This window comes from Musca autumnalis, unplaced genomic scaffold (genome assembly GCF_047663935.1).
Source record: "Musca autumnalis isolate F117 unplaced genomic scaffold, ASM4766393v1 scaffold_4, whole genome shotgun sequence".
Lineage (NCBI taxonomy): Eukaryota > Metazoa > Arthropoda > Insecta > Diptera > Muscidae > Musca > Musca autumnalis.
The window spans coordinates 17,962,780-17,978,573 of NW_027411977.1; the positions used below are offsets into that span (position 1 = coordinate 17,962,780).

General features: G+C 39.9%; 1 protein-coding gene across 21 annotated transcripts in view; it reads left to right on the plus strand.

Annotated features, from left to right (window-relative positions):
• The window catches only part of LOC141404034 (uncharacterized), a 146,415-nt gene that overhangs the window by 57,261 nt on the left and 73,360 nt on the right, over positions 1 to 15,794 (plus strand). Inside the window, exon 1 of one of the 21 annotated variants that reach the window (XM_073987269.1) lies at positions 7,120 to 7,463. The exons of the other annotated variants lie outside the window; for them this stretch is intronic. Coding sequence (XP_073843370.1) covers positions 7,427 to 7,463 — 37 coding nt within the window. The 5' untranslated portion in view covers positions 7,120 to 7,426. Of the gene's footprint in view, positions 1 to 7,119; positions 7,464 to 15,794 lie in introns of those variants that run through there. 21 annotated transcript variants of the gene reach the window in all.

A 15,794-nucleotide genomic window follows, 5' to 3' on the forward strand; every position in this document is an offset into this window, starting at 1 on the left:
ACCGGAGCAAATACTGCGACGGAAGCATGTCATTGTGTTGCCGTACTGGAGGAATCTTTGTTTCCTCATGTACGAGGGGCACCCTGTTGTAGTTCTCAGGGCGCCATTCTGCCAGGTTAGAATATTTTTCCATTGCGTTGAACTTATATTTGCCAACAACGCATAGCATATCACATATAACGCCATAGGTCGGTCTGTGGTAGACATATCGCGTTATATGTGTTTAAAAAGGTCTCTTTATCTGCACCCCAAATGCTGACGGCTAGGGACTTGAGGACCTTGTCTCTACATCTAAGCTTGTCGCAGATAGCTGTGGTATGAGCGGACGACATGAACATGTTGTCGCATGTGACCCCTAGGCATTTTTTTGGGGGTAGTTTGTGGTCGAAATTCTGCTACCATCGACCATGACATTCAACTCTGTCCTCACCTCTGCCTTTCATGTGGTTAACAGATTAACCGTAGATTTAGTGGCGGATATTGTCATATTCCTCGCGTGAATGAAGGGGTAAGATCAGTAAAATAGGAGATCAGCCTTCCACAAATGACATCAGGGAAGGTACCTGACACCAGGATCGTACAATCATCCGCCTACGTTACGATTTCAATGACGGAATACAGGAGAGGTAGAGATTAAACAGTTGCGGAGATATCATCCCGCCTTTGGGAACTCCATGTTTCACTCTACGGGGTTTCAACTTCTTGTTCCTGAATTCCAAATACGGCACATATTATTGATTATCCAACGTTTCAAACTAGACCAGAGGGTTGTCTGCTCGATATCCTCAAACTGTGTGGAGTGTTTGACAGTATCAACGGCTTTTGATAAGTCAAGCGACACCATCACTGTTCTGTGACACGGCTTGCTCTGCTTGAGTGCTCGACTAATATGTGTCAAATCCCACGGCAGCGGGTTCTTTCGTACTGGATTGGCCCGAAACCATAGTGTTTCGACCAACGGCTGTCAACCCATGATCAAACCGACACATATAATTAATTAGCCAGCGTTTCAAACTTAGCCGGAGGGTTGTATGTTCGATATCCTCAAACTGTGTGGAGTGCTTGACAGTATCACACGACTTGCTCTGGTTGAGTGGTCGACTAATATGTGTCAAATCCCACGGCATCGGGTTCTTTCGTACTGTATTGATCCGAAACCATAGTGTTTCGGCCAGCTGCTGTCAACCCAAAATCAAACCTATGCTTATAGGTAGGTTTCGACGCTGCTACAACAACAACGCCATATGTGTGAAGACGGCGTGCAGCGCTGTTGTCATGCTGTCTTGCTTACGGAATCTATGCTGATAGCTATTTCTGATACTGGGAAGGACTAAGGTCTCAAGGGTCTTTGCAACGGGCGACAAAAGCAAAATCGGGCTGTACGATTCACATTTGTTTAAATCCTTGTCTGGCTTCATTAGCTGGACCGCCCTGCCCATTTTCCAGACTTCGGGAAAGATGTGGGTGGCTAGCGACAGGTGGAGAAAGTACTTTAGTGAGATACTCCACTGTCGGCTTATCCAGCTGTTTCAGTATTACCATCGAGATTCCATCAGGACCCAACGTTTTGGATGATTTAGCGTTCCTGATGACATTCGCAACAACAAAAAAAACATTGTTCCACAACATCCCATACGGGACAAGGGAGACTTCTCTCATATCAATGAGTGAACCCCGATTCATATTTAGCTCAATGATATGGGACCTACTGTTTATCGCCGAGTCCGAACGGCGTGTCTTAAGACACCACTTGTGGAGAAGTTTTTCAAGGATGAAATACTCAGAAAATGTCGCCAACATTACTGAGGGGTATTTTGCCACCGTTGAAAAATGTTTGATGTTGCCTGGCCGGGGAATCGAACCCCCGACCTTCTGCGTGCAAGGCGGGCGTGCATACCATTACACCACGGTGGCACCCAACAACATTCGCAACAACATCCATTGTAAATTGTGGTGGTTCATCCTCGGCAGGAAGATATCTGATGCAACGTATTACTGGTCTCTTCGCCATGAGGAGCGCGACGAACTGTCGATTGAAATAACTTGCGCACACCTTCGGGTCAGTCAACGTAACGTTGCCAAACGTGACTGAGGTCCTATCTTCCATCATTCCAGGGTTCGAGAGTGACTTAACCGTTGCCACAATTCACTTATTCCGGCTCTAATGTTGCATCTCTTCAGATGAGTAAGCCACTTGTTCCGCTTACGCTCACCGACCAATCTGTTAATTTTCCATTTTATCTTCTTGACTTTGGGTTCACTGAGGTTGGCTCACCGAAGCTCATCACTCTCATTTGTTAATCCAGCCGCCTCTGCTGGGAAGTTTGGTCTAACTTACGGTATTCGACCAGAAGGTAGGGTTGGGCAGATCATTGAAGCGCCGATTAGTGAACTCTCTGAAACTATGCCATGATTGGTGAAAGTGCGGCGTTCAGAGGTGATGAACTCTGACGGCCTGCTGATGTAGATAATTATCGGGATATGATGTGATTCAAAAGAAACGACTGGTTGCCAGATGACTTAATTTTTCAGACGATATGACACGACGGTTATGTTTCACGAACTATGACAATCTCCTTTAATTCTGGTGGGGGTCGTCCTTATTGACCGTGCAAACGTAGAGCTCTATACCTCTATACTCTGGTCATTTTTGAGGACCGAATGCCACAACTCATGATGAGTCACCCAATGACCTTCTAAAAGCGGGCTAATGTTAGGCCTATAACCTGGAGTACTGGTATTTATCGGCACTTCCACACCTGACTGCTATCTCCATACATTCCATTCAAGATAGGTCTGTACTGGACCTGGTGCAACAGGCAATCTAGTGCCCCTCCTTCAATTCTGGTGCGATTCTTCCTCAGTAACCATCACAACGCTGTAAGCTGTAGTTGTTTTAGAGCTAAATTTCTTGGACCGCCGTCACCATGATATTCTTCCGACTGCAGTCCATTGTAATTAAATTGCAAAAAAGCATGCGTGACAAATCGAACACATCCTAATTGGTCCTCAGTTTTTACCCGTCAAGGTACGTACCAAATAATCCGGAGCAGGCACTCCAGGATATACTGTCACCAACACAGAAAAAAGATGCAAAACTTGTACAGTGAGGTGACAGTCGCTGATCAGAATGCTGATGTAGTGTGCTTCCGGGTCAATCCGTTGTCGAAGGATAACTGATTTCCACCACTGTACACGTTCGTATTCGTTAATAAACAAGTAAAAAAGTATCAGTCGACTTTGCCGACGGAAATATACCCTCAGCCTGTGTGAATTAAAACATTTTTCTCATTTGGGAGTCATTCCTCTCGATAGATATCGCGCCCACTTGTCATTTCAGTTGGTCACCATATAGTTTAGAGGTTTTAGACCATTATATCAGGAAACAAGCACTTGCTTGCAAACAGGGCACAGGATCCTCGAACAGACCCTTAACTGCACAAAAATGTTAAACATTTGTGTAGGTGGTACCCCAAGAAATAGATCAATAGGTCCCACTTTTGAATATAAACTATGTTAGGAAAAAAATATTTCGAGATCCAAAGTTTGGACCAAATCGGTTGCTCCGTGAATATTTTCGAACTTTTGTGTGGGGGGGTACCGGAATAAGTGGACCTATAAGCAGCACTTTCGAATTGTATCTAGTATTCGAAAAAATTTTACCGGGAAAGAAATTTTACGGGAGTTGTCGAGCGCACCAGCCACTAAACATGCTGGCCCTAGTTTTTTTTACAGCTTTTTTTACAGCTTTCGGGTCATTTTCTCAAGAAGTATGGACTTGCCACTCAAAAAACTTGTACGGTCGTCAAAGGGGCTTTGAGCGGAACATGTTGCAAGAAAAATCAAAACAATTCGAGAGGAGGTCGTAACCTGCACTTTTCCGAAATTTGGTATGGGAAATATCCGATGGAGTGAACCAACAAAAATTTTCGGTAACACATGGTGACATAGCGGGTTTTTACAGCTTTCAGGCCATTTTGTAGGAAGTACGGACTTGCCCCTGAAAAAACTTGCACCGTCGTAATGGGAGCAGCGAATACAAGTTGTTACAACAAAAATCAAAAGGATTCGAGAGGAGGTCTAGTGTAGGAGGTATGCAAAGGAGTAGACCTATAAAGTTCACAATGGAACCTCATCTATGTCTGATAGAAATTTTACGATGTACAAAGTATGGACCAAAACGGGTTCGCCCTTTGAGAGTTACCGTGCTCACCGTTTTACCGAAAATTTTTGAACTTTTGCGTTGGGGAGGTACTCGAAGGAGTGTACCGATATAGTCCATCTTCGAACATAAACTAAGTTTGGACAAAATATTACGAGAACCAAATTCTCTCAAGTGGTGTTGTAAAAAAACGCCGTTCGGACTCTAATCGAGATGATGTCCCTTCTGTGATGTTTGTGAAACAATTATGTTCCGTTCGAGAGCTAAATTGTGCTCCAGCCAGCCAGAGAGACAATGGGACAGACAGACGGTCGGATAGGGCTAATTCAATTCCAAATTGTCTGAACAAATTCGTCCAAACATACTTGGGATCTAAAACCATGAGGCACATTTTCATCGTATTAAAGAGTATATACATACTAGGGTGGGGCGATTTGAATACCTTATTGGGCTCTTCGCGTTTCTGAATTCTGGGATTATCCACGGTGAAAATCGAGCCTCCCGATTTTGACTTTTTTTACCCACAAGGCCAAAACTGCCTGAAGGAGCGTTCCAATGCTTGTACGATGTGCTAGAGAGTTGTTAATTATTTTCTTGGCTATAATTTTTATACCCACAGCCTTTAGGCTAAAGAGTGTATTTACACTTTGATACGACCAAAAGTGTGCCTCATCGAAATAATGGTTTTAGACCCCAAGTATGTTTGTACGATATCCGTTTCAGACAATTTTGAGTAGATCTAGCAATGTCCGTCCGTCTGTCTGTCTGTCTTGCAGGCTGGTGCACACGATAACTCTCGAACGGATCAATCGATTCGGTTCAAATTTTGGGTATCGAAATATTTTGTCCAGATTCGATTTAAGTTCGAAGATGGGCCATATAGGTCCACTCCTTCAGGTACCTCCCCCACAAATGTTAAACAAATTTCGCAAAACTTGTGCGCACGATAACTCTTGTGGGGATTAACCGATACTTTGCACATCGTGTAATTTCTACCAAACTTAGATGAGGTTCCAATATTGACTCAATCGGTCCACTCCTTCGGGTACCTCCCACACAAAATTTCGGAAAAGTTCAGTTTAGGACCTGGTCTCGAATCCCTTTGATTTTTGTTTACGCAAGTTGTATTCACTGTCCTCTTTACGACGCTGTAAGTTTCATTAGGGGCAAGTCCATACTTCCTGAGAAAATAGCCTGAAAGTTACAAAAAACCCTATGACACCGTGTGTAGTGGTTGGAGCGCACGATAACTCTCGAACGGATCTGCCGATTCGATCCAAATTTTGGCTTTCGTAATATTTTGCCCAAACTTAGTTCAAGTTCAAAGATGGATTATATCGGTCCACTCCTTCCGGTACCTCCCCCACAAAAGTTCGAAAATGTTCGGAAAATTTATGCGTACGATAACTCTTGCAGGGAGTAACCGATATGGTCCATACTTTGCACATTATGAAATTTCTACCAGACTTAGATGAGGTTCCAATATGGACTCAATCGGTAAACTTCTTCCAATACCTTCCACACAAAATTTCGGAAAAGTTCAGTTTAGGACCTGCTCTTGAATCGCCTTGGTTTTTGTTGTAACATATTGTATTCACTGTCCCCTATACGAAGGTACAAGTTTCCTCAGGGGCAAGTCCATACTTCCTGAAAAACCAGCCTGAAAATTGAAAAACAAACCCTATGACACCATGTTTATGGGTGGAAGCGCAAGATAATTCTCGAACGGAACTGCCGATTCCGGCCAAAATTTGGCCTTCGTAATATTGTTTCCAAACTTACTTATATTCGTAGATAAGCCATATCGGTCCACTCCTTCAGGTACCTACCCCACAAAAGTTAAAAAAATATTCGGAAAAATTGTGCGCACGATAACTCTTTTCATAATATCTACCAGATATAAATCAGGTTCGAATATGGACTATATTTGTCCACTCCTTCCCGTACCTCCCACACAAAATTTTGGATAAGTTCACTTTAAGACCTGCTGTTGAATCACTTTGATTTTTGTTGAAGCAACTTACATTCGCTGTCTCAATTACGATGGTAAAAGTTGTTTCAGGGGCAAGACCATACTTCTTGAGAAAACAGCCCGAGGGTTGTAAAAACCCCCTATGGCACCCCCATGGTCTATGTCGGTCCATTCCTTTAAGTACCTTTTCCGCAAAATTTTTGAACTTTAATCAAAATCAACATTTTTGTCGGTTTATACGCCCAAAATTTTTAAAACCACCTAAATACATACGTTTTTTGTGGAAAAAATTGTTTCAATATTCACAGGCTGAGGGTATATCTCTGTCGGCAAAGCCGACTGATACTTTTTTACTTGTTTTCTTTCGATTTTGCTTCCGAAATTGTTCAGATGTGGCAGACATCCGACATTTGGTTTGCTGGGTAATTAAGGGGATTAGCGGATTTCGACCACTGTGCGCCGTTCGGAATCGCTAATGCTAATATATTTGTTCTTTACATGCTGGACACTCTGATATAAAGTAAAGCCTTCCCTTGTAACTTCTGGGATGTTCTTAGGAAAAAGTTTTTTTTTAATAAAGGGTTCCGCCTCACCTTTTTACACCCACCTCGTGTTGTGACCACTTGAGTTTAAACAAATTCATTAGAATAGTATTTAATTTTTGTGTTTTAATGAACAAATAACGATTGTTTGGCTTTTTTTACTACAGAGCCGGCAACAAGCAACAGACAGCACCGTCTAATAGACAGCAGTTACAATAACAAGAACAACAATTACCTCAAACCCTACTATTGCTGATTATGACTGCCGTTGAATGGTTTCTACGAGTGGTATGGGACGGAGGGGTTGGATGTTGGGACGGAGATGTAGGTGCTGGCTGTTGTTGGCGCAAATGTTGATAGCGCGCCGTGTTGCTGTTGGTTGGTACTGGTTGTTTGTTTGTTTTTGCTGTTGCCTATTGGGCCCGATAATTTTTTTTCTAGTTGTCTTATTGCGGCGCTTTGACTTTTAGTTCGTAAAGCATGATTAAACGGTAAAGATGTCGTGAATTAAATGAAAAACGAAAAGAAAACAAATCAAAATTTTCTGCATATTTTTTGGATTGGAAATTGCAAAAAGCGAAAGAAAGTAACAAAAACAAACGAAACGAAAAAGTCATCATTAACAATTTCCTGTAACTATGACGGCGGCCGGTTCCATCATACAATTCTGTCACAACAACAATTATCGTCATTTTTTTTAATTATTAGTATTTTTGGTTTTTGATTTTTTATTTTTAAAATTTTGAAATTATGATTTATATGTTCTTCAGTGTGGTTAATAATTACGGTGAGTTGTGCTCTTAAATGTGGAAATGCAAAAAAAACTGCCAACTGAAAGGTGCTCTTGAACAAACTTTAAATGGAAGGTGCTTACACCTGGAAAGTTTTTGCGGATTCTGAAACTACAATGTTCATAGATGAGAGAAATCAATAAAACAAAAAAAAATCGCCGGAGCGCTTTTAAAATAAATCGCGGTCAAATTTCACATTTTTAGGTTTATTTTAGGTTTACGCGATTTTGCTGAGAAACCGCAAGCCCTATCAAAATTGAACTAAAGAAAATGTTATAGCAGTGAAAATTCTCTACAAGATTGACCCCTAAGGTATTTTCATAGGTTTTACCATTTTTGAGATATAGAAGTTCAAATTGGGACAATTCACTGACTGTATCGTCTCCTTATAAAACAACGTCATGACTGCAATTTCCCAATTTAAACTTATTAATCTCAAAAATGGTACAACCTAGGGAAAACTTACTAAAGCCAATCTTGTAGAAAATTTTCACAGCTATAAGATTTTCTCTGGTCGCATTGCGATAAAACTTACCATTTTCAAGCAAATTGTGAAAACCTAACAAAAACCTAAAAATGTGACCTGAACTTCTATATCTCAGAAATGGCAAAACCAAGGAAAAAACAAGTAAGCACGGCGTTAAGTTCGGCCGGGCCGAACTTGTTATACCCTCCACAACAAGTTGTATTGAAGTAAAATGGAATAATTAGTTTCCTTTCGTGTATGAAGAAGACTTAATACTAAATTTCAGCAATTTCGGTAAAATAATGTGAGGCACCATTCTATGGGGGCTATTTCAAAACGTCGATCTATACCGACAAATTTCTGACGGAAAGTTTTAAGGCTCAAAGAAGACTAAATACCAAATTTCCTATACTTCGAGTAAGAGAATGTGGCTAAAATTAAAAAAATACCGAAAATGAAGAAGTACGCTTCTATGGGGATATATGAAGACGTGGACCTATACTGATAATACTCATCGGGAATATTTTATAACTCTTGCAAGATGAAATAACGAATTTCAGCCATTTCGGTTGGATATTGACGTCACAATCTTCAGTATTACGAAAATTGGGAGGTACCGTTCTATGGGGCTATATCGAAACGTGGACCTATACTGACGAATTTTAGTCAGAAATGGGGCAATATGAAAGGCGTGGACCTGTACAGACATATTTCTGGCGAACAGTTTTATACCACATCGAAGACTAAATACCAAATTTCCGCCATTTTGGTGGAATATTGAAGACACAACCTTCAAAATACGAAAAATCGCGAGGTACCTTTCCATGGGGGCTATATGAAGGCGTGGACCTATACCGACAAATTTAAAGGGGAAGTTTGAGTACCCCCAACGAAGTCTAAATACCAAATTTCAGGCATTTCGGTGGAATATTGAGGCCACAACGTTCAAAATACCGAAAATCGGGAGGTATCGTTCTATGGGGGCTATATGAAGGCATGGACCGATACCGACAAAGTTCTGGGGGAAAGTTTTATACCACCAACATAGACTAAGTACCAAATTTCAGTCATTTCGGTGTGATAATGAAGCTAAAACCTTCAAAATATCGAAAATCGGGAGGTACCGTTCTATGGGGGCTATATGAAGGTGTGGACCAATACCGACAAATTTCTGGGGGAAAGTTTTATACCTCCAAAGAAGACTACGTACCAAATTTCAGTCATTTCGGTGTGATAATGAAGCTAAAACCTTCAAAATATCGAAAATCGGGAGGTACCGTTCTATGGGGGCTATATGAAGGTGTGGACCAATACCGACAAAATTCTAAGGGGAAAGTTTTATACCTCCAAAGAAAACTACGTACCAAATTTCAGCCATTTTGGTAGGACAATGAAGCTAAAACCTTCAAAATACCGAAAATCGGGAGGTACCGTTCTATGGGGGCTATATGAAGGTGTAGACTGATACCGACAAAATTCTGGGGGGAAGTTTTATACCCCTAAAGAAGACTACGTACCAAATTTCAGCCATTTTGGTAGGATAATGAAGCTAAAACCTTAAAAATACCGAAAATCGGGAGGTACCGTTCTACGGGGGCTATATGAAGGTATGGACTGAATCGCGATTTATTTTTTAATAGGGCTATGAGTTGGAATAAAAAAAACCTCGACTTGAAATGGAAGAAAGAATGATGGTATAAGAATAACTTGAATTGCTGTAATTTACAACTTATTTAAGAGTTCTAAGAACCTTAGAACATCTGTTGTAATTTACAAGCAATTCTTACTATTATTAAATATTATTTCATAGCTGTAAAAACAACAGGCGTGTTTCTGAAAACGAAATTGACGTAATTTTCAAAACGTGACTGTTTGGCATTTCTCACTTTTTGTTCCAAACCAAAAAACTGTGTAGCACAACCGAACAGCAAGGCAAATCTTGACATTAATTATGCAAATAATAAAAATAAAACAATTTTCCGCAACTTATTTAAGGAAAAACAAAAGAAAAGAAAACTGAAAATATGCCAAGGCACACACACTCATCATACCATTGCTGGCGGTATTTTTGGGAAAGTTGTTTTTACGTCTTCTTGCCGGTTTTGGACTTCACCGAGGCAGAACTGATGCTTAGTCAAGTGTGACCAAATATCCATAGATGATGGATACGATATTTCATATCGCCGTCACATTAACGTATTGCTGGCGTAATGTAATGCATGATTGATTGTGATTTGTTCTAGTTAGTTTTGTCTGAAAAGTAGTCTTCAAAAGTCGACCGAATGGGACGTGACTTTGGTTGGAAATCATAAAAACTGTTCATGGTTGAGAGGGAGTTTTTCCAATGTGTGACCTTGACATTGAAATACGACAATATTGAGAGGTCAATAACTGATGATTTAAATATAATGTAAAAATAACTGTTGAACTGTCGCCCTTAAAAATAAAAAACAAATAAAAAAGTATCAGTCGGCTTTGCCGACAGAGGTATACCTTCAGCCTGTGTAAAATGAAACACCTTTTTCCCCAAAAAAAACGTATGTATTTAGGGGGTCTTCTGAATTGTAGGAGTATGAACATGCCGACAAAGATATGGATTAGGATAAAATTTTAAAAGTTTTGCGGGGGAGGTACCTAAAGGAATGGACCGACATAGTCCATTTTGGAAGTGTGTCTTATTTTGGGGGGTCATTCCTGTCGATAGGACCATAAATATTAGGAAACATGGACTTGCCCACGAAAAACATCACATCGCTGTAAACAGGGCTACTAGAGGTACCTTTGCTAAACATTTCCAAAGGATTCGCGCCCAGATCCCTAACAGCACTTAAACAAAAATGTTGATCATTTTTTTTTTTTTTTTTTTTGGTGGTACCCTAAGGAATGGACCGATAGGACCCACTTTTGAACATAAACTATGTTTGGACAAAATATTTCGAGATCAAAAGTTTGGACCACCAAATCGGTTGCTTCGATTAAGAGATATTGCCCTTACCATTCGAAGGATCTTCGAAGGCGAACCAAATCCTACGAAAGTTGTTCATGGAAGAAGCACATCGAAGCAAATGGTCGTCTGTTACTTCGGCAAAACTGACCTGTGTCGATTATACGATTATGCTTGAACAACGTAGAACGGTTAATTCGGAGTGGTAAACTACAATTTATTTGCCTGAAGTCTCCGAAGAAATTCGAAAAAAAGAACATGAGCGCCTTTTTGACCGGACAAAACGTGGAATTGATGGGTCATTGATGGTCATCCGCAGTACAACCCTGCCTTAACACCCAATGACTTCATTTGATTCTCGAACATCAAGGAAAAAGGCTTGGTCAACAATTTTCGTCGCCAGAAGATGCTGTTGAAGCGTTCAAACCCATGTTTTGGAGGTGTCTCAATCAAGTCACTGTAAACAACACAACACATGATCGTTAGTCAAACTGTCCTGAGTACGTCTGGGATAAAAACTATCAAACTTAAAAAAAAAAAATTAAATGTAGTCTGGCAGCAGTAGGATTTGCCTAGGCCGCAAACTTTTCTAGTTCTCCCTATCGAAGTACAAATACCGATCGCTCCTTCATATTATATTTTGTTATTGTTTTTATACCCTCAGCATTTATGCTAATGAGGTAACGAAATAATCGTTTTAGACCCCAAGTATGTTTGGACGAAATGTGTTTCAGACAATTTGGAGTCGATTTAGCAATGTCCGCCCGTCTGTCTGTCTGGCTGGCTGGTGCGCACGATAACTCTCGAAGCCAAAATTAAGTTCGAAGATGGGCTATGTCGTTCCACTCCTTCAAGTACCTCCCCACAAAAATTCGGAAAATTTGAGCGCACGATTACTCTTGAAGGGAGTAACCGATTTGATCCATACTTTGCACATCATGAAATTTCTAACAGATTTAAATGAGGTTCCAATATGAACTCTATCGGTCCACTCCTTCTGGTACCTCCCACACAAAATTTCGGAAAAATTCAGTTTAGGACCTGCTCTTGAATCGCTTTGATTTTTGTTGTAACAACTTGTATTCACTGCCCTCCATACGACGGTACAAGTTTCATCAGGGATAAGTCCATACTTCTTGAGAAAATAGCCTGAAAGGTACACAAAACCCCTCTGACGCCGTGTGTAGTTGTTGAAGCTCAAGATAACTCTCGAAAGGGTCTGCCGATTCAGTCAACAAATTGGCCTTCGTAATATTTTGTGAAAATATAGTTTAAGTTCAAAGATTTCCATAACGGTCCACTCCTTCAGGTACCTCCAACACAAAAGTTCAAAAATGTTCGGAAAAATTGTGCACATTCTAACTGTTGAAGGAGAGTTACCGATTTGGTTCATACTTTACACATCGTAATATATCTACCAAATATAGATCAGGTTCGAATATGGACTGTTTTTTTTTCGGATACATTCACTTTAATAACTGCTCTCGAATCACTTTGATTTTCGTGAAGCAACTTGCATTCGCTGTCTCCATTACGGCGGTAAAATCTTTATCAGTGGCAAGTCCATACTTCTTGAGAAAACAGCCCTAAAAGTGTAAAAAATCCCTATGGCACCATATCCCAGCAAAAATTTGGATCCGGTAGTCATTACGTAACCCTTTACAAAGTAATGTAAACAAGCTTCTTTTCGCATTACAAGTAATCTGAAAAGTAATGGGTTACTTCTTAAAAAACCTACTTACTTTACTCCTCACTAAGTAATGATGACGGTGGCACAGTGAGTGTGTGTTCGACTATAAATCCTACGGTTGTGTGTTCAACGCTCACCGTCGGCACACGAGTTTTTTTTTAATTAAAAAATAACAGTTCGTGGTGCACATGTGTACTGCACATTTAAGTTCTTGAGCAACCCTTAATATTCGTGTGCGTGGCATAGTGTGTAGTGTCTTTGGATAGAAATAAGAGGTTTGGCGGGTTCAATTCGGGCAGACAGCGAAATAAAATAAAGTAAAATAAAAGTAAGAAGTGTGATGAAATTAAAAACAAATTATCTACATCAACTGTTCTAAAAATAGAATTTTTTCACCTTACTTTTCAACTTCTAGTGGCCACAGAATAACTAGTTATTCTAGTGGTCATAAAATAACTACAAACTGTAAAAATAATGGGGAAGAAATGGGGTTTGAGAGTAGTTACGGCTGCCAAAAATCTCTTACGAAACCCATGATTTTGGGAGGACTCTCGAAGCTTTGAGCTGTTATTCTAGTCCGTATTTTCGAGAAATAAGTATTTTAATTTACACAGGCTGAGGGTATATATCTGTTGGCAAAGCTTATACTTTTTTACTTGTTTTTACAAAAGTTTTGACTTGACACTTGAATTCAACCTGTTGCAAGAAAAATCAAAACAATTCGAGAGAAGGTCCTAAACTGCACTTTTACGAAATTTGTTGTGGGGGTATCCGATGAAGTGCACATATTCTAACCTGATCTATGTCTCATAGAAATATTATGATGTCCAAAGTATGGACCAAATCGGTTACTGCCTTCGAGAGTTATCGTGCGCATCATTTTAGTGAAAAGTTGTGAAATTATGTGGGGGAGGTAACCAAAGGAGTGGACCGATAAGGGCCATCTTAGAACTTGATTTAACTTTGGGCAAAATATTACGATTGCCAAATTTTGGATCGAATCGGTTTATTTGTTCGGGAGATAGCGCGCGCTCCATCCACAACACATGGTGCCATAGCGAGTTTTTATAGTTTTCAGTTCTCAGGAAGTATGGACTTGCCCATGAAAAAACTTGCACTGTCGCGAATAAAAGTTGTTGCAAAAAATCAAACGGCTCGCGAGGATTTCTTAAACTGCACTTTTTCGAAATTTTATGTGGGAGGTACCCGAAGGAGTGGATCGTTATAGTCCATATTCGAACCTATGTTTGGTAGAAATATTACAATGTATAGACGAAATCGGATACTGCCTTCAAGAGTTATCGTTCACACCATTTTACAGAACATTTTTGAACTTCTTTGGGCGAACTGTATTAGCTTGTAGCTGATTTACTCAGGAAATGAAGGCGACCTTCATTTACAATGAGGGGAATTTTTTTGCGATCGTTGAATATGTCTGGCCTGGGCATTCAGTTTTCAATGCGGATGGACCGCAAATACTGCTGCAATAAAAATCTGAACACAAGAATGCAAGTTCGGGAGGTATATCAAGAGAAGTGTTGGCATCCTCTAAAGAAATTTAATGGTGTGGTAGTGATCGCAACGCCTAACCGTTTTTAACAATTTCAAACGATTCAAGAAGTGGCCTTAATCTTGGTTGGTGCTACTAGACGAAATGGATCGACATAGTCAATCTTGCTATTGATCTCAATTTGGGGAGTCACTCCTTTCAATAGTTATCGTAATAATCAGGAATTTTAGTTGTTCAAATTCGGTAAAAATTTCGAAACAATCTTCGAACAGCCGTAAATACGGCACTTAAACAAAATTTTAATTAAGCTGCAGTTTAATGCCTGCTCTCGACTCGTTTTGATTATTTTTCCGACAACTTGTATTCGCTGCCCATTATACGACGCGTCGGTACGAGTTTTTTTCAGGGGCAAATCCATACTTCCTGAGAAAATTGTCCAAAGTTGTTAAAACCCCCTATGACACTATATGTAACGCACGATAATTTCGAACGGATAAACCGATTAGGTCCCCAAACTTGGCCTTCGTAATATTATGACCAAACTTAGTTCAAGTTCGGCCCACTCCTTCGGGTACCTCCCCCACAAAAGTTAAAAACTTTTCGCTAAAATGGTGTGCAGAATAACTCTTGAAGGCAGTGACCGGTTTGGTCCGCGCTTTGCACATCGTAATATTTCTGCGAGATATAGATTAGATTCAAATATGGACTATATTGGTCCACTTCTTCGGATACCTCCCACTCAAAATTTCGGAAAAGTGCAGTTTAAGAGCTGCTCACAAATCGGTTTGATTTTTGTTGTAGCATATTTAATTCGCTCTTATTTCAGGGGTTAGTCCATAAGTCCTGAAAACATGGCCCGAAAGGTGAAAAAAACCCTATGGTCCAATGTGTAGTGGCTGGAGCGCACGATAACTCTCAAACGGATCAGCCGATTCAGTCCAACATTTTACCTTCGTAATATTTTGTCCAATTGTAGTTTAACTTTGAAATTTTCCATATATATCTTCACCTTAGGGTACCCTTCCCCCATAAAAGTTAAACATTTTTATTTATGTGCAGTTTAGGATGTGTTCGAATATCTTTTGGAAAATGATACCGATGCTACTCTTTGTGGTCCTGTTTGCAGCGATATTATGTTTCACGTGGGCAAATCCATGCTTCCTGACGTAGTGGTCCAAAAACTTTTAATTTATACGGTGACCAACTCAAATGACTCCTAAACTAAGATCCACTTCCAAAATGCAGTATGTCGATTCATTCCTTCAAGTACCTCCTCCGCATCATTTGTGAGCTTTGGTTTATATGCCCAAAAGGGCAACAATATCTGAAACTCTTCTAATATATAATTATTTGGGGAAAAGAATTTTGGTTGCGTAGCAGCTATTCGATGCTACATATATCATCCATAGATGAAGGTTTAAACTCGCACAGGCTGAGGGTATATCTCTGTCGGCAAAGCCGACTGATACTTTTTCACTTGTTAGTTACGAAATGTATTATAAAGTTCCCAAATAATAAAAAAGCCAAATAAATTCCAAAATAAGTGTATTTACCTGGATTGTGGATAAAAATAGTCAAAACCGCAACACTACACCTCTTTTAGATGTAATTCGAATCATTTTAGTTGTAATTCGAGAATTCCATTTGTAATTCGTAAAATTTTATTTGTAATTCGAGAATTCCAATTGGAATAATTCGAATTACAATTGGAATAATT